Genomic DNA, 20,736 nt, shown 5'->3' on the forward strand with positions numbered 1-20,736 from the left:
CAAAGAAAATCCTCACATTTTAGATGCTGGAAGCAGAGAATATTTGGAATTTTTGCTTGAAAAATTACTCTATTCTTTTATTGAAATTTATTAAATAAGCTGTATTCTCAAGTATTGTGCAGTAATGTAAACTACAGTAAGAGACAGTAACATTCAGTTACCAGTAGGATGACTCATCTGAAGAAAAGGCACAACACTGCAGCATTATTGACATGAAAACAGACACATTTGTCAACACACAGCTACGTTTTGAAAGTTCCAGCATTTTATTATTTAAAACATTACTGAAGTCCACATTTTAATTACATGAAATTCAATGAAGATTAACCATTAACAGAACAAAACAGTATATAAAGATGCATCTGAAGGGATAAAAGTTAAGTCTGAGCTTTGATATAAAGAAAAAAGTGAAACAATTAGCTGAAGTCATCCAGGCTATAGCTGAACTTCTATCCTACTGTAATCTCTTTATAATTAGGAATCAAGTGCAGAAAAGATGAGCTTTACAGCATTAAGGCCAGGCCAAGACAAATAAAACATTTAAAAAAAAACACAACTCGTGTTAAACTGATCCCAGAACCGAGAAAGAGACTAAGGCGGATCTGAAGGGGAGTCTCTGTACTATTAAGATTCAAACAGAGGCTTAACTCTGTTATCAGCAGCATAAAGACAAGCCCTCCACAGATTACCAATAAATCACAATGAATGTAATAGCAATAAAATGAATGTGTTGATTATGTGTAGATGTTTAGTTGCATCTGTTATGTGTCAGAGTCGCAGCTAACGTGTGACCAATTATGAGCCTTTGCTCCTTTAACCTAGCAGATAAAGAATCAACAACCGTACATCCAGAGCAGATTGAGGGTGTAAGCATAGTGTTGCTAAAAAACAGTAGATTTTGAGACATCTGTAAAAATCTTTAGACACTCTGGGCACCGCCGGTGTCTGAAAAAGACAAAGAAAAAGACAGACTTTACTCTAAAATGACTGGACTATTAGTTTATGTACATACAAAAACTTATTCCTGCATGGATGTATGCATGGTAACACAATATAGGGCCTTGGCTTTTGTAGAGTATTTGGCAATCACAAATAAAACTGTAATACTAACTACAAAGATTGTAATCCATACCGGGTTCCTTCAGTGCATGCGCATTTCCCACCAGCCCAGACAGCGATTCCGTGTTTCCATTGAGGATCTCTGCAGACAGGTTGTTATTCTGCTGCTCCTCTACTATTCTCTTCTGTAGTTCCTCCTAATGGTACAGCACACAGCAAGTACATCATTAGATAAAGCCATTTTTTAACAGGGATTTTACACCCCGACTTCCTTTTAATATATACTAAAAATAAACAGAGGGTTTTTTAATTGCTGTTACACACCTCACACATGACTGTAAGCTGCAGTGGTAAGTCATCCACCTTAACAAAGTCGTCCTCATCAGATTTCTGACTGGTGTTACCTGAGCCCATCTCCTGCATCAATAATATTAACAAAATCAGTACACAACAGCAACAATAAGGAGTCCAGTGTGTTACTAAGCAATGGTGTAGACACTATTTTGACACAATCTGATAATTGGATAAATACAAGTATCCTGAGCATATTTTAAATGAAACTAAGCATCTTCAGCCTTGGACTTACATCTACATTGATCATGACGGGTGAGTCTGTGTCGGGGCTGCTAGTAGTGGTTGTTTCCTTTTGGAAATCCTGATCATGGAAGACTGCAGAGCTTCCTTCCGAAGTAGCAGCTGCCCCAGCTTTACTCTCCTCCTCAGGACTCTGATACGCCGCCGTGTCACGGTCCTCCACTGTGGAATCTGTAGTCCCCACTGACTGGTTGATTTCTGCAAAACAAAAGACAAAAAGCTGATGTGATAAGAGATGGACTAACAAAAGGGTCTAAAAATACAAGATTTCTATGAGACAAAAGCCAGTTCCAGCTCAAAGGAAATTTCCACTGAAAATATCAAGAAGGCCTCACCAGCATCCTCTTTCTCTGAACTCCCCTGCTCAGTTTTGGTCTCCTGGGTTTCGCTGGGTCTTGTCCCCTGAAGCATGACACAATTACACAGGTCAGGCTCAGAAAAATGTGAAAATTACGGTTGTTTATGAAATATTATCTCTTTGACTAACTGTAACCCTGACCTCCTGCTCCACCTGTCCATCGGCGGAAGCCTGTAATGATGTTTGCACATCAACAGGTCCAGCTTCAAACTCCTCCATTTCCTCCTCCTCATTCTCGTCTTCTCCACTGCCGTAGTTTGTCAGGGCCTGAGTCTCTGCTTTGGAAAGACCTGAAAGAAAGCCAGTGAGAAATACGTGTGTGTGTTACACTAATGCATGCATGTATGCGTATTTACATAAAATTGCTTTTAGGCAGAGAAACATTTACCATACATGAACTGGTACACATTAACATGATGAGGAATCTTTGCTTATTTGTAGCTAAACTATTTTACTACACTACTGAATTTACATCCTGATATAACTTTAAAAAAGCATTATTGGCAACTTCTCATTGACAGTGATGGCACAAATAATTAAACAATGTTATCCTGGTATTTACAGGATAAAAATGTGAAGGGTGGACTTTTTTTCTTCACTGAGTAAAACTAAAGTGCCCTTTTTAACATGTTCACTTACTGATTGACAGAGGCATTCCTTGTCTATCCCCTTCATCCTCATCTTCCTCTTCAACCTCTGAAGCACTGCTCCTGCTGTTCTTCCTCTCTGTCTGCAGGTAAAGGTCCCGGAGAGTAGAATCACCTTCCTGCTCAGCTTCATCTTGGTCCTGGAAGAAAAAGAGAGATATTATTGTAACCCACATTCCTGGTTTACTAATTAATATTGACAATTTCATTATCAGTATTAAAATGACTGACCTTGTCTTCATCTGTGTAGGCTGGAGAAACTGATTTATTACCACCAGCTATTGTATTTTCCTAATTAGAGGAATAAATTAAAGAGTTAAAGAAGTCTCATTCAAACACATTTCTGTGGCACAGTATCTTCCTCATACATACTGTTATTATATTACCAAAGATACAAAGTGGAAACAGAAAAAACAACTAACCTTGAGACTGTGCTTTGCTTTACTGGGTTGCTCAGCCCTCTTCTTATTTTTGTGTTTGGCGATGCTGCTGCTGTTGTCCAAATCCTGCATGAGCCTAAAGAAGGCGAGTTCATTGAAGAGGATCTCCGAGATCTCCACCAAAAGGTCCTCCCCACAGTCCTTCAGAGTACGGCCCACAAATTTACTAAGAGAGTCCTGGAGCAAGAGAGAGTGAATGTCAGAAAAGTGTGTTCTTTATTTGATGTGCTTAAACTTGTGTCACCTCCACTTGATGAACCTGGTACTGGTCACACCTGCAGTATGCCTCCCAGCTGTCTGTGGAAAAAGCGAACAAACTCCTTGCTTTCATCGTTGTGTTGGGTGAGAGTAAGAACCATGCGCCGCACACATGTCAGCAGCTGGAGGGAACACACCTCATCCATGTTCTCCTAATAAAAAAAAACATTAACATTACAGAATGATTTCACTTAATAACTGTTCATATTCACAGTGGTGCACCCAGAACTGACAACAAACATTTAGCAATTAATTACTAACAAGCAAATTTAATAGCTCGTATCAACTATAGGAAATTCATATTTCTTCACCCCAGTACACTCTCTGCAGCACAAAGCTAACCACCCTGCAGCTCCGTGTTGGTTATCCTACCTTAAGGAAAGGAATGACCTCTGTCATGATAGCTTTGATCTGACGATCCAACTGCTGGGTGTCAATCTGAGGGCAGCGCATATCACCAGCTGCACCTCCTGCTCACAGAGAAATAACATCATTTTATTCAAACATCCTGCTTAATTAAACAGCTACGTGAACAGCAGTGATAGTGTTGCTACAGGTCTTTGCACATAGTGTACTCAGGCAGGCTTATATGATTGGGTACCTTCCGCTGGGTCAGCAGGGTTAGCAGAAGGATGTTCAGCATTTGAGACTTCAGAGCCACCTGCACCTGCAGTGCTGGTGCTGCAGGGGTTAAACTCAGCTTTAAGCTTCATGCGCTCATATTCCCTAATCCTGGCCAGAGCTTTGTCTAAATGAATCACCGTGTTTCCTATCAGAGCAGCAAAGAAAGGAGAGCGGGGTAGTGAAAAGGAGACACAAATGGTATCCAAAAAGTTCAAAATCAATGAAGTAAGAGAGAGAAGACTGTAATGGATATTAATGCATCTGTAACCAGCTTTACACTACAGGATCAAACAAAGTATACCAGCCTTACACCTTATGTATGTCACTGAAGTTCCCAAAATCTGACAGCCCATTTTCTATTGCCAAAGCATTGATCCTGAGGTGTAACCTGGTTAGTTTACCAAGACATGGCCTGAGTAGTCTGGCTGGAAAAAGTGGGAAGGGGTACCCCAGTTTGATATAGTTAAAGGCAATAAGCAAAGCGTTTCAGCTGAACACCAGGATGTGGGAAAGGTTTCAGATAGGTATACACTTTCACAAGCTTCAGCACCTTGCTTTCCAAACTCAGAATGTTTTTACATGCATAACTATACCCAGGTCATCGTTAGCAAATGGTTCCAAGTTGGAGGAGGTTGACATCGTGCTGTCGTTGTCCACAGATTCTGCATCATCCCTCTTCTTCATTGGGTCCTGTGTGAGCCTCAAATTTTTCTCCACCACCTCCTGAAAAAGGTGAAGATTCTGTTATGTGAGGCACCCATGGCAAATATATGACATGTTCTTAAACAAAAAGGTTTTATAACAAATGTTTAGATTAAAGAAGAAAGGATAACTCATCACAGATCCACCTAACATCCCAGCAAAATTTCCAGCATATTCTATCGACAGACTTCTCTTGCCATTCTACTAATTTGGGAAATTACACATTTCATCCATCATTCTTGAATAAAGGCGTTATTTAGACAGACAAAAGGCCTGGCTCCCAATTAGCATTACTCTGGGGATCATGGCCCAGAACAAAGAACACGTGTCTGATCTGGCAAAAGAGTCGTGGAGAGATGAGGGTCATTCTTTACAGACAGGCTTCTGAAGTCTTGCTGTCAAGTTAAATGCAAAGACAATGAAGATGGGGGAGGGAAAATTAAAATCAGGGAATAAAGAAAGACATGAAGGATAAAAAGAGACAAGGCAGTGAAGGATGAAAGGAGACAAGGCTGAGAGAGAAACTAATGAAAGATGTATTGAAATGTAGAAGAGGAAGCAAGTAAAGGTGATTAAAAAAAGACTAGGTGCAGGATGACAATAAGGACTGAGGGAAAGACTGCAGGATTGGTAGCGGCATGTGAGAATACCACACTGGAAAGCAATAATTTGTCTCTTACTGTATCACTGGTAGCCAGACTCTCACTGGGTGTGAGCTCAGACTGAGAGCCTGCAGCCCACACCACAGGACCAAGACGGGGCAACTGTTCCTCAGCTGCACTCTTCTCTGCCAGGTGCCTGGTCACTATATCCTGGAAAAAACACGGGGAGAGATTATTTGTAATGCTGCAAAGTTCTTAAGGGGACACTGCATTTAAATCAAAGGCCAGGCTCAGATTACAGGAGTTTTAAAATGCTGACTGATTTTAAAAATCAGACAAACACATAGAGCTGGGCAATATGGCCAAAAATGTTAAAACAATAAAATATTTCATATCATTTGATATAGATAATTATCATGATAAATGTGAAATCCAAAAGTGGATCATTTCACAAATATAAGGTTGGACTTTAAAAACAATTATGAAAACATCTTTTGTCAACAAATATGCATGAGTAAAAATAAGTAAAATCTTTTTTTCAGTCCCTTTTCCTCAACAAAATAAATATATTAATAGAAAAGTTAAGTGCTTTGCGATATATTGCGGTAATTATCATTGTTTTATTGCTCAGCCCTACAAACACACTTATTACCCCTCAGCAGTTCAAGACTACATTTCCACCACTCTACAGTTGTCCTTAAAACCCATAGTGTCCAGCAGCCTTAATCGCATTGCCATTTCAAAAGTTCCTTTTCTTCCTAATTGTCATTCGTTGTCTCCTGCAGGTCTGGTCGGCCCAGAAAGCAGAGATATTTTGTCCAGACTCTCTCAAATATGAATTAATTATGTCTGGAAATAGTCTGAGAGACCAAAATCTGTCACCAGTCACAAGATAATATCTGCCTCTAAGAAAACAACCCATATGACCTAGAACCCAATACTCAATAAAGGAAATATCCATACTAGATTAAAACAGCAGCTGAACATTCAAACAGAACATCAGTAAGGAGTTACATGCGTCTGCACTGACCTGTAGGGAATACAGTGCCCTCTGCCGTAAGTAGTCTGTGTTGAGCAGCTGCAGCTCATGGAAGAGCTCGATGAGGAAGTGGGGACGGGACTCATTCTGGGATATCAAAGTAGCCACCTCAGAGTAGATGGTCTCTCTCAGTGCTTCAAACAGTGAGAAGTCACTGCTCGCATCTACAGGTTCAAGATTTGACAACATAAGATTTGGGTGGACACATTGTGTGTGGCATAATCTCATCCATGAGTAAAAAACAATTCTTCCCTTGGGTTAAGCCAAAAATAGAACATGCATAGGATGTTTAGGTGACATAAGAACCAAATGATGCTTGAGTTTGGCATCGTGAGTTTACCTGGTGCTTCTGTGCATGCAATTCTGTTAGAGAGGAAGGGTGTTCTCCAAGCATAGGCTGTGAGTAAGATAAATTAAAGTGACAACAAAGTAAATTAACCCAAAATTAAAATGAAACATGTGGTCATGACAGATGCACAGAAATCAAATTAAAATAATAGATGTTATAATAAAAAAAAAACTAACTAAAATAAGCCTGATACAGATATTAAATGTATACAAAGAAAAACAAAATTAACACAGACACAAGAGGCATGAGGTGGATGCATAACTTTCACTAAAAGTAGCCTGACTCATACCAGAGGATAGGTCATTTTGTTTGTTCCCAAGCTTAGTTTTGCTGTCAAGTTTCTCTTGAGTCAGCTTGTCCAACAGACTCTTATTCTGGTCCTTCTGACGAGACAGGGCTGCCCTCTCCTGGGCAAAGTCTGCAGTACTGCTAACACTGTCACTCTCGTGGCCTGTAGAACACATAAGCAAAAATTAAAAGACAAACAGTGGTGAAATTGTCCTCATTAAGTCTTTGCTAATTTGGTTCCAGCAAATCATTTTTTGATACCTTCACTGTTCTTGTTGTGCCCTTTGCTCCTCCTACGGCGACTCTTAGAATTAGGTGTCTTGGTTCGTGAGGCCAGGTTGGCTTGTGCAGAGGCCTTGCGCCCGGCCTTAAAAGTCTTTGTGATGGTGGTGGGATCAACGTGATCAGGCATGCTGCTGAAGCTTTCCTGTGATTCCCTGTCAAATTCTTGAGGTCGGGGGCGGTGGTTGGCGAAAGTGGGGGAGGAGGAGGGAGACTCTTGGGGCTCCATTTTAGATTGGTGATGCTGGACGGTGTTGTTTGCGTAGGAGGGTTTAACCCAGCCAGCCGATCTAAAGGGGAAAACAAATATATGAACATTCTTTACATAAATAAACATAATGTCTATGTTGTCCATGTCTATTCAAGCAAAAATTATGTACATACCCTCTCTCAGTATTGGTATTAAGAGGAGAGCGCTGCAGTGGAGGAGGGAAACTCATGTACTCTGTTTTGATAGAAGTGTTGGGGTCCAACTGCTGCTTCTGGTGGTCAGGGATTGCCTGACCTGCCGCCCCCTGAGGGAACTCACCCATGGGCGCAGGGAAGAGTGGAAATAAGTTTAAACCTGCAGAGTGAAAGAAAGGGAAAAAACTTAAGTTGCTCTAGTTTAAGTGTTAATGGTCCATAGATTCAATTAAATCACAACAGAAGCGCTTTTGACCTTACATTTCTGCCCCAACTGAGTCACTTTATAATACACCACTTACTTCAAATTCAAATGTACTAATTGGAAAAGATTACGCCTACAAGTACTAGCAACATTATCTAGCCAGTGTACAAAAAAACACATTAATTCTCTATAATTTATTTTCTTGAACATTTTTATTTTCTTTTATTGTGAAGAGGTGCTGCCAAATTTTTCATAAATGCAATAACTTATTCAAGGTCATGATTTATTTCAGAATCGCTTGAGGGTTTTTGGCACTCGTCTAAAAAAAGATCCCTGAGAACCCTGTCTATCCAGTCTCATTTAGATGTTTCAGTTTTCTGTCGCTTCTATTCATAGTTTTCAAGTGATGTCATACTCCAATGAAAACGCTCCCTTGGAGGGCAAAAAGACGTTAATTTCCATTGCCTGCCAACCAACAGGCCTATGCATGTGATACACTGTTACTTTGAGTTTGTTACTTTTTGCGTTGCCAAAATGCTGGATGGTTGTTGTGCTTCCGGATTTACTAATTGAGGAGATAAGCCTGGACTGTGTTAGGTGAGGGATTACCCAGAAGTAAAAGTAAACATTACCGCAGCCCAAGCAGCAGCAGGGAGCTGGCGGTTTTTAGCGGTAGAAATACGGCAGCGGATGCACTTGCAGTTTGTGTTAATTTATTTTTTCTTAAGTTGAAAGGTGATCCAAACAAAATTTGACTGCTTTTGCGGCATCTCTACGGGGGAGTCGCAGTGTGAGCCGCTATGTTGGTCCGTTCTTTTGCCCTCCAACTCACCACGCACGTCACGTGACTGAAAACTATGAATTGCATGCCATTCTAAACATGTTTTGTGTGAGAATTAAGCTCAGGAGCTAATAAATATGCATGCCATACTGGGAAGGAATGGGGATAAGGCAGCAGTTGACATGTTGTTGGTTGAAGGATGCAGGTTAGAGGAGAAGGGGAGGAAGACACCAGGAGAGGCTGAGGGACTGGAACGGGATTCCTGGGATGAGCCATGCTTCTGTGTCTGCCAACCTGCTGTTGAAGTCTGCTGATGCTGCTGTTGGCGAATGAGGTCATTCAGGACCTGTTTTAGTCTGAAGGAAAAGTATGATGGATTATTGAACATTTTAAAAGATTATCTACTTGATAGAAATAAAGTAGTGTACTGTACTGTTGATGCTATAGTTTTCACCTTTGTACATTGTTTTGCTGCCAAGTCAGCTGGGTGTAACACTGGTTGAGCTGGTGCATTACCAAGTGGACTTGTGGTGATGACAGGTTGTTGGGTAACACACTGTACTGACCTGTCAGCAAGGTTTGCAACATATAAGAGAGTGTCTGTGGAAGAGAAGGGAGGGAGAGGGGAGAAGAATTTATATTTGACAATTGTTTCATTATGTTCAAAAAGACAAAGTAAAAAGGCACCTAAACAAAGACTGGAGCAGAGAACAATGACCACATTGACAATTCCACCATGACTTCAAATTAAATCTACAAATGCAGTGCAAGCTTGTGTCAATTGTAAAGTATGTGCAAGTATTTGTTCAATGCACCGACCTGCTGGTCCTGCAGGAGGGTCTGACACATGCTGGTGCTGAAGTCCAGCTGTCTCTGCAGCTGGCTGACCTGTTCCTGCCAATGACATGAGCCCTCGGTGAAAGAGAGCTCAGAGGCCCAGCGCAGGTTCTCCTGCCGTCGTGTACCTCCATGCTGGCTCGCAGACTGGTTCAAACTTCTGGACTGCTGCTGCTGCTGCTGCTGCTGCTGATTGGCCTTAGACTTGTTATGAAGAGGCGAATTCCCACTTCCTTCACCCAAGAAGGCAGGTGGAGGCTTCAGGTTGCTAAAGACAGAAAAAGGTGAGCACATAATTTTTTTAAAAACGATTATAGATTATCAGTACAACACAACTGCTTCCGTTCCGCTTGGTCTGACCTTCCTTGATTCTTCCTGTTACTGTAAGAGCACTGGTTCCTGCTGGATGAGTATATGTGGATGTCATCATCAGAGCTGCTCTCCTCACATTCATCCTGCTCCTCTTCCTCCTCTGCACCCATCTCTGAGCGATATTCATCCTCGTCCTCATCATCATCATCATCATCAAGATGGCAGGGAGAGGAACCCCAGGTAGCCATTGTCCTAATTACACATCAACAAATGGATAAAAAATGTTGCCGTCTATAGAATAACCGTTAGTTTTAATGGGACAGGCCCATAGAACAGTACGTCTCCTACCTTTCATCTCTACTGACAGACTGTGAGGGTGTAGCAAGGCCTTCTTGGTCGTCCGTCTGCCGGGGAGAGTCAATGAGACCACTACGCCGCTGGTGTTCAGCCATCAATGACTCTAGGTGCTTTCTGCGCTGTCTCAGTTCTTCACGCAAAATTTGGTGGCGGCGCATCTCTGACCAAAGCTGCAGACAACGCAAGAACAGAGGGGAACACTCATCGTAATCTGTATTGTTCTGGAAGTACCGATGTCATTTTGACAGTTGACTAGTGCTAGCAAAGGGGCTTTGTGTGTGCAAGGTGGAGTCTCTTACCTCATTGTCAGTGACTGAAGAAGTAGCTGCTTCTGGAGCAGTGGGTTTGAGCACAGCAGAGTTGGCTTTGGGTCCCGAGGAAGAGGAAGCCTGGACAGCGGCCGGAGTGGAAACTGCAACTGGAACCTTCCTCAGCAAGCCCTGCTGACTCACTGTGCTGGACACAGATGACTAGAAAGGAGACCGCAAAAAGTTTAAAGGGTATATTTTGTTAAATACAAATATCTAACCCTTTAAATAAACAGCAGATTTATACTCATTTGCCAGTTTGAGGTAGGCTGAGCTAAAACTAATGCAGATATTAATAACAGCCATGTAATAAATCCTACCTTTAAGAAGGCAATGTTTACTTTTGTTGAAACTGTTTATTAGATTTTATATTATATAGATGTTATATTTTAGGAAATTGTAGTTGATGGTGTTCTTTTCTGAGATGTATTCATATGATTTAGTCCACCCAGGTTGATTTAAATGGAGTTGACAAAATTATAAAAATAAATCTGATATCAATTCTACATACTGATTCTGTTTCGTATCAATCCTAGTTCTGATTCTTTGCATATTATTTGAAGAAGACATAAGATGTAAAATACCTGGAGGTCAGGGCAAGCCCACTGAAGGTCCTGGATTTTGCCTTGGATTTCAATGAGCCTCTGGCGCTCTTCATGGAGCTGTTGTAGCTCCTGCTTCTGCTGACGCAGCTTCTCCTCATACAGCTTCTCCCTGTGTCCAGAATAGATTTGATGCAAATTAATTCAAGTCACATCCCACAGACAAGAAGTAAACACTCAGAATACAGTCAAAATAATGTTTCGGGACAAGTGGACAGACCATCAGTCTTTTCAGATATTTTATATACTGTACCTGGCCTTGCCAGAGAGAGTGAGTTCTCTGGGATTCTGTTTAGATATGGCCCCCAGCGATCCAGCCACATTAGCTCTGGTATTATTTGGCTGTTGGTGTAAAGCTTCATCCTCATTAGCTGTTGTGCCATCTGTGTCATCACTCTGGATACAAACAGAAACACAGGATTTGCACAGTGTTCAGTTTTGTTTTTGGTTCAGCGTGTATATACTTAAAAAGGTGTAATCATAGCAGAGATAGATAGCCACCACCTCAGCTGTTAGAAAGAAAAATCCAACCTAAAAACACTTAACTGTTGTTAAGTTGATGTTAAACAACTGTTGCACATTTTCCTTGCAGTCAAAGCCTCATTATTTGTTTTGTGGTGTGTTTTTTACCCATAAATAAGTGGCCAAACATGATGCAACAGTAATGAGAAAACATTTAACCCCGAATGGGTTTAAATACTACTAATATTAGCTGACAAAGTCAGAAATATATTTAACATGCTTTCCTTTTATTCTGCCATTCAAGAGTCAACACCTACACCCCCACTTTAGCATCTTTAATATTATTCTGTCATCTGCCTCACCTGAACCATGGCCACCAGCTCCTGAAGCTGCCGGAGTTTCTGCTTTGCTGTGTGCCGATGAACCTTTTGGGCAAAACCGCCATCATTCCCCAGACTGCTTCTTCGACTAGACCCAGATGCCTCACTGTCTGCAGCCACAGCCTGTGCTCCGTCATCATTATCGAGAACATCTTCATCCTCATCATTGTCCTTCACCCGATTATAAGGGGTGTCTCTATTGTACTGGCACTCTAAATGAGAACGAAGTTATAGAAATATAATTTTGAGTTAAACAGAGTTATTCTGTACAGTATAGAACAGTATAATTTAAAATTGGGTTTAAAAGTTACAGTTATATTTATATTTATACAATCCAATAATTATGCTCCCAGGAAAAAATGCAATAATCCACACGAATACCCAAAAACAAGACTGTGACAAAAAGCTGTGACATGGATCTGTGTGTGCATGAGTGTACCTATAGCTGAGGGGATGTTGAGGCTGCGGAGGTTAGCTGCCGACCGGTTGTTGATCTCACACTCAGTGTTGAGTCTACCATCACGGTTGTTAGTGGCACTACTCCTGACACTGCGCCCATTGGTCAGGCTGTTTAAGTCTGTCCAGTTGCCACCGCGCTGTGAGTTTCTAAACAGATCAAATGCAGTGACCGGATACATCACAATGCCAGTAGCAGAATTAGACACACAGTGACCTAATGCTAAACGCTATCATACTGTAACTTGAGCTCAGCAACAACAAACCTTCCCCACCCATTGGCACTGTTAAAGTATAATGTAGCAAATTTAATACAAGCCGAGTCTGTTTATAATATAATGCTTCAACTAAAGGTTATTTTCAATATCAACTAAGCAAATTATTTTCTCAATTCATGTGTGGTTTATAAAAACAGCAGATGATAAATGCTCATCATAATTTTCTAGAGCCTACGGTGATGAGATATATATTTAAAAAAAATCTTTTTTCTTTTTCCCCCTTTAGACCAACACACCTGATGTTAGTTATAGGCTGGCGGTTCTCCTGCTCTGAGTCAAACATGGCCTCAAACATAGAACTGTCCTCTGTCTCATCTTCCTCCTCCTGTTCCTCATCATCATCATCCTCTTTCACATTCTCATTGACCGCATCCACCATCATATCCGAAGTCTGCTCGTAGTACTGAACCAATTCCCGCAGCTCATTCAAACGCTTGTGGACCTCCTTTAGCTTCCTGTAGGGAATAAGAAGAACACAAATATGTGAATGAAAGGCAAATGTAAACTATGTTTAGTAGTAGTCAAAACAAGAGGGGGAATTTCCAATTCCCCCCTCTACTATAGCTCAAAGTACAATCACCTACAGAAAAGCAGCGCTATAAAGGGTGAAGGCTGAGTGTCTTCTTCAAGAAAACTTCAGCAAAGCCTGCAACTTATAAACAAGAGAAGTAGTAGGTTTTGTGTCTACAAGGTTTCACAATACCACCCTACATCACACCACCCCCACTCTATACAACACCCTGCTGCTGCTATCTGACCTGCCCTTTCAACCGCTTGAGTGGTGTGGTTTTTGTGTATACCTGAGCTTGTCTGTGGAATTGGAGCCATCCTGGTGTTGCGTGAGTGAAGGATGAAAGGAAGTGGAAGCAGAGGCCCCATTAGAGCAGACAGCAGATGGACAATCTGCAGATCCTCCCATACTGAGACTGCACTGCGTTGACAAACCACGACCTGATGGGAACCACATGCTATTCATCTTCACTTTATAGGGGCAAAAAGCCACAGAAATACTGCACAAAAAGGCTTTGGAAATACTCTTACTTGCGTTATTATTGAGTGTCTGGTCTCTGAGTGAATGCAGTTCCCGCAGGATCTTGTCCATGGTTTGCTTTTTGTCTTGGAGTTCTTTAAGCTTAGTGAGTTTGGCACTGGCTGCTGTTGTCCCTGTGTCTAGGCCAGTATGGGGACCAGAGGCAGAGTGGAGGAGAGGCCTGTGTTGAGGTGGACCAACAGCCTGGGGAGCCCTAGACCAGCACACCTCTCTAGAGAGAGAAAGGCTCTCTGCCTGACGACGGTTGTCTGGCACTGCTTTAGTCTATAAGCCATAAATAATGGAAACTTGAACTATAAACTGTTACTATGTTACTATTCAGTTAAGAAACAGACACATTTCTTAATTAAATACACATTTTTAAAAAGTAAAACATTTTAAAAAGGTAGAATAGGGGTGACTATGGGATATGCCATTCCAGGTTAAAGTCTATTCGTCAATTTGTACACTATAAATATCTTAATTTTGTGATAATTATTATTTATTATTTAAGAACAGCAGTCAGAGTCAGATGACATTTCAATATAGGAAATATTTCTTAATGAAATAATGCTATTACTGTAGGAGATTATGGCAGCCCAGATGCACAGTCTGTGGTACCTGAGAGTCATGTAGCTGGTTGTGGAACCGCTGGATCAAATCATTCAATTCATCATTCAGTTCTGATGTGATGCTCAGGCCTGAAACACTTCCTGTGGTTTCTGTGACAACTAACGACAACAACAAATGTCAAAGAAACGTAGGAGAATGTTTGTTTATGTTAATCATTAATTATAATTCGTAGAAACTGTTAACATATCTACCAGAAAATGTTGATACATAAATATGCCTTCAAACTTATAATCAGTTCTTACAGTGACAGTTCCATTAAAATGATGCCAACTGAGTTGTCACTGATGCATCTATTCCTGACAAAAAATGTATACTACTTTTTCTTCTGGATAAAAAAAACAATAACTAAACAAACAACTACTGGTCTGCACTTCATTGTGAATAGGCGGTGACTGAGTGAGTGTGCATCTCACCTGTGTCTTCAATCACAGCCAGTGCCTGTTCTGCACTGTCCTGCATGGCCATTAGTGCTTCCTGTCGGCCCTGCAGGGCCCTGAGCTGCTCCTGCTGCTCCAGCATCTTTTTCAGCAGCTCGTGCTGCTTACGCAGATTCTCCAACTCTTCCTTCTGGTCAAATCGCACCATCTCTGGCCTACAGCTCTACAAAATTCACACCCACATAGCATTAAAAACACTGAATCTACCAAAACACAGGAACGATACTGCAATGCTACTCAGCAGAAAAGGTACAAGAGGCTTGTCAGGTACTGCCACAGCAAATAATACTAACCTACAACAATACAAGGAAATGAAAGACAAATTGCTCAGTTTAGATTTCTCCTTCCTGTCTGAATTTAAAGACAAAATACAATTATCTTATACTAAAAATAATTGCCACATTTAATACACAGATACCCTTGACAAAGATAGAACGTGGCAGATATTTTGGAAATAGTCCACAAATGTACACACGGTTGCATTTGAGGCATCTGAAGAGCAGACCTCAATGTTCAGAGTAGTGCTCTCTGCCAGTGAACCTGAGCCCACTGCAGAGTCCAGGGTCCCCACATCATCCTCCTCATTCTCCCGTGTCTATAGAGATAGTGGGAAAGAATAACCAGTGACTCAAAGACTGCTGATTAGGAATGTATGCAGAACCCAATTTTAAAGTAATAACTTGGTAAATGATTCAAAACGCAATATGCTGCACCAGATGCTCCATATATGGGGAATGCCTGTCATGTATGTAGTGTTATATAATATGTGGGAATATAGGTAGCAGTAAATTTAACAGTTGGAATAGTAAAAAAAAAATCAATGTTTCTTGCAAATACTACTATATATTTCACATAAATGCTCCAGGCAAGGCAAAATGCTAACAAGCACAATTTTATCATCACATGATTTGACTGTTGAAGTGTTTCAAGCCACAGAAAAAGACTGCCATTAAAAAAAAAATTATATATATATATATATGTGTGGCAAACTGCTAAGATAAAAACACAAACAGGTCCCATTTTAACCATGAATTAACTAAGAAAAGCTTTACACATGAAAGGTCACATTTTACTGAAATTGTATACCTTTGTCTGACAGCAAATACAGAAAGGCAAATAACTAGATAATTCTGGAAAAGAGAAAAACAAATGACGGACTAACCAGCATTTTCTGCAGGAACCGTAAATAGGACTTCTCCTGCTCCTTGAGGTGGTCGATGAGATGTGAGAGACGCTCCACGTTGGCCGGCACATCACTCTTCTCCACCAGGTCATCCCGCATGGAGCTGGCCTTACTGATGTACTCCCGGATCTGTACCAATTTGCTCACCACCTGAGACCGTATAAAGAGAGGAGGGTGGTGTATGGGTGTGGGTTTCAGAAAAGTAAATTAAAAGAAGAGAAAGACGCAAGGAAAGGTAAGCGAGCATCTGCAATGACGGCCCAGACTGGGCGAAATAAGGGCAGAAAGGGGGTTGGGCACAAAACTCACCACCACCAAGGGTGGCATATTTATAAATTGCCCTAAATACAGCCTAGTTTCAACCGCACTAGGTCTCCCTCACTTTCATCCTAGTTCTGATTTCACAGAGTAGTCTGGAGTACAGTGATATATAGACAATGCCGTGTGTACATATGAAAAGGACTCGTTTAAATGAAATGTGACATTAACTTTCTAAGCAGGATTGGTATAATTAAACCTGCAATAACAGATTTTTTGTCCACTTGGAAGCAGTGAAACTTGTTAACACAACATTGAGATGCAATGACCTAATAAGCTGATATGGTGAACTTAGTAGCAAACTCGTTCATTTAGAGTTGTGTATTTGGCCACCTCTGTTTTTGACCTTCACCATCTTCTCTCTTAACTGCTAAACAGAGATTCACCGATCGATCGGCTGGTGACCGGAATTGGCCAGTTTTCAGTTTAATCGCCCATGACCGGTGACCAGGGCTGATCATTGTCACATATCTGATTCTGTGCCGGTCACATTTACATGCATGTTGCACAGTGTTTCACGTCATGCGCACAGTGGCACAGACCAGAGTAATCGACTACTGTCACAGCCACACACACGTGCGCTTAAACATGTGGTCAGCTGCATGGAGGTTCTTCAACGTACGTGAAAAGGGGAAAAATAATTCTTTGTGGGTTCTTGACCATGAGCAACCCCTTTTACATAGGCGCTGTTGTGCAATTTTCACATTTTCATTTGATACATCTGAATAACTCGGATACAGGTGTTCAGGTTCCCTAGAGGATAAATTCAAATTACTTAGGCAATCCTCTGACTTTTCCTCTAGCACCAGCAGAAGGTCAAAGTTTTCGCTTATTCAGTACACACAGGCTTCTGTGTTTTTGAGAGAAACACCTCTTTGTTCCACTCAATCCTCACTCACAAGGCATCAAGTGGAAGTTAAACTAGAGTAACAACAGACTAAAACCTTAGTTAACAACAAAACAAAATATTACCTGGCTGCTGTCTATTCTCTGCTCTCCTCTCCCATATTCTCTGTGCGCTAAGGGCCCTCTCTCGGTGCCACCACGGCTGAGCCTTGGAGTATCTTTGGTAGGAACCAAAGGGGTTGATGTATCCCTGAGTCCTGGGCCCTGTTTCTTAGTTTCCTTGGTGGTAGCTGGTGTGGCTGGGGCAGAGGAGGAAGGAGGGAGCAGCTCCCTGCTTTTGTTAGTGTTTACATGCAGAGGTAGGAAGTTGTAGGGCTTCTTGTTCTCTCCAGCTAACTGCCGCTGGTTGTTGGCAGCTGTGACACGTCCTTGGGAGTCACTGCCTATGCTCCTCTGAAGAAGAAGAAAAGATTTAAGTCAGACAAATCACCAATCAAGATTCTGTACATTTTCTTTTAAAAACTTAAATACTGTAAGTGTTCAGGTATTTTAAGTCAAAGTGTAAGGCGGACTTTCATTGTTAATCAACAGTACGTAAATTTTGGCTCTCCAAAAAACACACTGTTATGGATAACTATGCTACGAACATGTAAACATGATTTATTGGCCGAGTAAAAACAGGACACCGCTGCATTGATACAAAATCCTCTCTCTGACTTCAGCTTTGTAAAGTTTTCACTCTGTTGTGGCTTCCCCCTTTGTGTTCTGCTCTGCCATTCTACCAACCTCAGCTCCATAGCAGGACAAGATCATCCAAACAACTCTACACCAAACTATGAAAAATACTGCTGAACATGAACTACAACTTTGCATTTCATTTAAGAGTGTGATAATCCTTTAGATTTTTATTCCATGTCCTTGAGATTCCACAAAAGAAACTAGTATCAAGGCACCTGTGTGTTTGTGGCAAGCGTGTCCTCATGCTGATCGAAGGCATACAGTCAACATGGGAACACATTCATAAAAAGGTTGCTCTAAAGTGCAAAGTAGTGGTGAAAGAAATCCTCATGGTACCTTTAAAGTAAAATATTGCATTACACATTACCACACCACTTAATGCCATATGTAAAATTGTGTGTTGTGTTTCTCCCCATCTTACAAACAACGTTACAGACATAAACAGCAGCAACTGGGTCAGTTTTATATGTTCAGGTATGGCAATCTTTCAGTGCATTGGAAATACAAGCAAAGTGAATTCTATTAGGTTAATTCCTTTTGAGTACTGGGTTCTGTTTTAAAGTGTTGTAGTTAGTTTGTCAACCCATCGGCTCATTGCCAATGTCCATTGAGCTACTGCCCATAAATTCATACATGTGGCAGTATGTCACTCATTAAAAAAATATATCCTTGCATTCCTAGGATGCAAATTAACAACTATATTGACCAGACTGAATAAAAAATGATTACTGATGGAGTGAAGCAACTTTTCACCTCATCCAAGTCTGTGAAATTGATTCTCTGACGCAGCTTGTCCAGCTCAGCCTGGTCTGGGACAGACATCTGAGTGGTGTATTTGATGTGGGGAAAGGAATGAGGAGTGCGTGCTCTCCTGCGCCCGGCCCCAGGGGTGGACTCTGGTGAAATATCATTAGTCAGGCGGCTCTCCACCACCCCAGCTGACAGCTTCTTCTTGTTCTTCTCTGACGATCGGTTGGCTTTCTTCTGCTGTACACCCCAGTCCTGATTAACAGCAAAAACATTGCACTGTTATTTATTATGCATGTTTACTTTTATAATTTACATATTAGACCAATCATGGCATCAATAAGCGATGATAGTGACAAGACAACGTGTACTTTACATTTTGAATTACAAAATGATGGTGAAATTGGCTGTAGAAGCCCTTCCAATGTAACATTATGTGACAATGAAACAACCGATCATTTGTCTTCTGTAAGGTTCTGACCAGCCCTTACCATGTTGTTGAGTCTGTCTTCCAGACTGCCATTGGTTACAGTCCAGTTGTGCAGCTCTTCTGCACTGTCATCAAAAGGAGTGCCTCCGGTTGCCATGTCACCTTCTTACAGCTTTCTGCAATTCACAACAAAATGCATACTGGTCACCAAACACAAACCACAGAACAAAACAAGACTTATAACAAGTCTACATAAAACATTATAGAAAAAAGGACATTTCACTGATAAAGAAACTGTATGCTTAATGTTACAGCTTGCTGGAATTCACTACAAAAGAGATCCTCCTCGCCACACAGGACAACAAAACAAGCACGTTATAGAAGCTTACATTAAAAGAACACACAAGAAATAAAAAGGACATTAACGTTATGAGAATATGAAAACACTTAACTAGTAAACTAACATTCATAGCTTAACACTGTAAGTAAACCTAACGTCAGTGGTCTAAAAACGACAGCATGCTTCACATTTCACAAATAACCCTTGTGAAATGGGTTACTTAGCTAACGTTAACAGTAGTTAGCTATTAATAACGACGCACTGCTCACCAAATGTTAAAATTGATATGATTATTAGCGCTAATGTTACTAACACACGCAGGTTGCCTGAACCCAATGCAAATGTTTTAGCCAACAGTTAACGTTAACAGTTAAGTTACATTAAAGCATCAAATGCGTCATTTCTTACCAACAACCGTTAATTTTAGCCAACGTGAACTCGCGTACAGCTTGACAACAGTAACTCACCTTGACCGAACAGCTACTGGCTATTTTTGTGTCCTATCCGTTAACGTTAGTTGCCGTTGGGTTTTGTGTGTGTGTGTTTGGCCCGCTCGGGTTCCCGGGGAAAAAACAATGACCACATTCCCTCCACCACGAAACGAGTTAGCGCGAGCTTTCGGTCACAGCCCCCTGCAATGTCACCGGTAATGTTAGCTTTACGTTAACGGACAGAAACTGCCGTAGGACCAGTATAGCACTTGCAGTTAGCATAAACTAGCGTGTGAGTGCACATAGCTTGCTTGTTTGTGAACTTTATTAACTCAACATTTGTGACCTTACGTTAGTTCCGTATCACAATCGCCATGGCAACACGCAGTAACCTCGATGTTAACATAAACGTTACTTCGGTTTTCTGTCGAGCGAACATTTAGCATTATTGGTGTCCATAAAAACAAAACCCAACACCTAATGCTAACGAGTCGCCAAAGTTGTCAACCTTGCCGAGATAGCTCGCTAATGCTATGTAGCTTGCTAACAACAGCTGCTCACCATCGAGCTAACTTTAAATGTCTCGGTAAGAGTTGAAGCAAACGAGCAAAGCTGAACTTCAAGATGAGAATCGTGACAACGTTAATTTATCGCACTAACGTTGAGCTAGGATTTGCAAACTGTCAGGACAAACCAACACAAACATTAGCTAACGACAAACGCAGCAGGTTAAAACAATGGCTTTTTTAGTCATGTTATTAAAAAACTACGCTTGCTAAGTAAGCTTTTACTCAAGCCAAGCGACATTGATGTTACCATTCAGAGTGAACGTGGACGAAATGTCGTAATGTCTAGCACTTCATATAACGTTATATCTTTTACAATTTTTTTAAGAGTCTAGTCAAAGCCATTTGATAAATAATAACGTCTTATCTCCCAAAACGCTGCAGCTCATGAATGTAATCCTGGCCTGTCACG

The 20,736-nt window shown here is 41.1% G+C and overlaps 1 protein-coding gene across 6 annotated transcripts; it reads right to left on the bottom strand.

Annotated features, from left to right (window-relative positions):
* Positions 1 to 243: 243 nt before the first annotated feature.
* On the bottom strand, positions 244 to 20,714 carry pcm1 (pericentriolar material 1). 6 transcript variants are annotated; one of them, XM_038713044.1, is made up of 40 exons: positions 20,575 to 20,714; positions 19,049 to 19,163; positions 18,564 to 18,812; positions 17,199 to 17,525; positions 15,888 to 16,058; positions 15,201 to 15,320; positions 14,702 to 14,888; positions 14,277 to 14,386; positions 13,667 to 13,940; positions 13,426 to 13,576; positions 12,862 to 13,080; positions 12,331 to 12,497; positions 11,874 to 12,103; positions 11,303 to 11,445; positions 11,032 to 11,161; positions 10,439 to 10,609; positions 10,131 to 10,312; positions 9,831 to 10,034; positions 9,453 to 9,738; positions 9,088 to 9,233; positions 8,784 to 8,989; positions 7,627 to 7,807; positions 7,222 to 7,532; positions 6,962 to 7,123; positions 6,664 to 6,720; positions 6,315 to 6,487; positions 5,363 to 5,494; positions 4,574 to 4,703; positions 3,958 to 4,125; positions 3,729 to 3,826; positions 3,374 to 3,508; positions 3,081 to 3,275; positions 2,890 to 2,949; positions 2,651 to 2,798; positions 2,153 to 2,301; positions 1,989 to 2,055; positions 1,646 to 1,851; positions 1,384 to 1,476; positions 1,133 to 1,256; positions 244 to 945 (listed from the first exon to the last, which is right to left on the bottom strand). In XM_038713044.1, the coding sequence occupies exons 2-40, from the start codon at positions 19,142 to 19,144 to the stop codon at positions 920 to 922; spliced, it is 6,384 nt and encodes a 2,127-aa protein (XP_038568972.1). In that variant the 5' UTR covers positions 19,145 to 19,163; positions 20,575 to 20,714; the 3' UTR covers positions 244 to 919. The 6 variants fall into 6 exon arrangements, with proteins under 6 accessions (XP_038568972.1, XP_038568974.1, XP_038568973.1 ...); XM_038713046.1 differs by having other exon boundaries at positions 15,231 to 15,320; positions 19,795 to 20,701; XM_038713045.1 differs by having other exon boundaries at positions 10,131 to 10,309; positions 19,795 to 20,701.
* Between the last annotated feature and the right edge of the window lie 22 nt (positions 20,715 to 20,736).

The sequence above is a fragment of the Micropterus salmoides genome, unplaced genomic scaffold (assembly GCF_014851395.1).
Source record: "Micropterus salmoides isolate LMB-PRFRI ecotype aquatic unplaced genomic scaffold, ASM1485139v1 Ms_hic_scaffold_12, whole genome shotgun sequence".
NCBI classification, from domain to species: domain Eukaryota; kingdom Metazoa; phylum Chordata; class Actinopteri; order Centrarchiformes; family Centrarchidae; genus Micropterus; species Micropterus salmoides.

Coding starts and splice junctions, on each gene's coding strand:
- pcm1 (XM_038713044.1), bottom strand. CDS start 19,144: ATGGCAACCGGAGGCACTCCTTTTGATGACAGTGCAGAAGAGCTGCAC. Junction 10,313..10,438: donor CTTCAGTCACTGACAATGAG/GTAAGAGACTCC, acceptor TTGCGTTGTCTG/CAGCTTTGGTCAGAGATGCG. Junction 3,509..3,728: donor AGGTCATTCCTTTCCTTAAG/GTAGGATAACCA, acceptor TTTTTTTATTAG/GAGAACATGGATGAGGTGTG.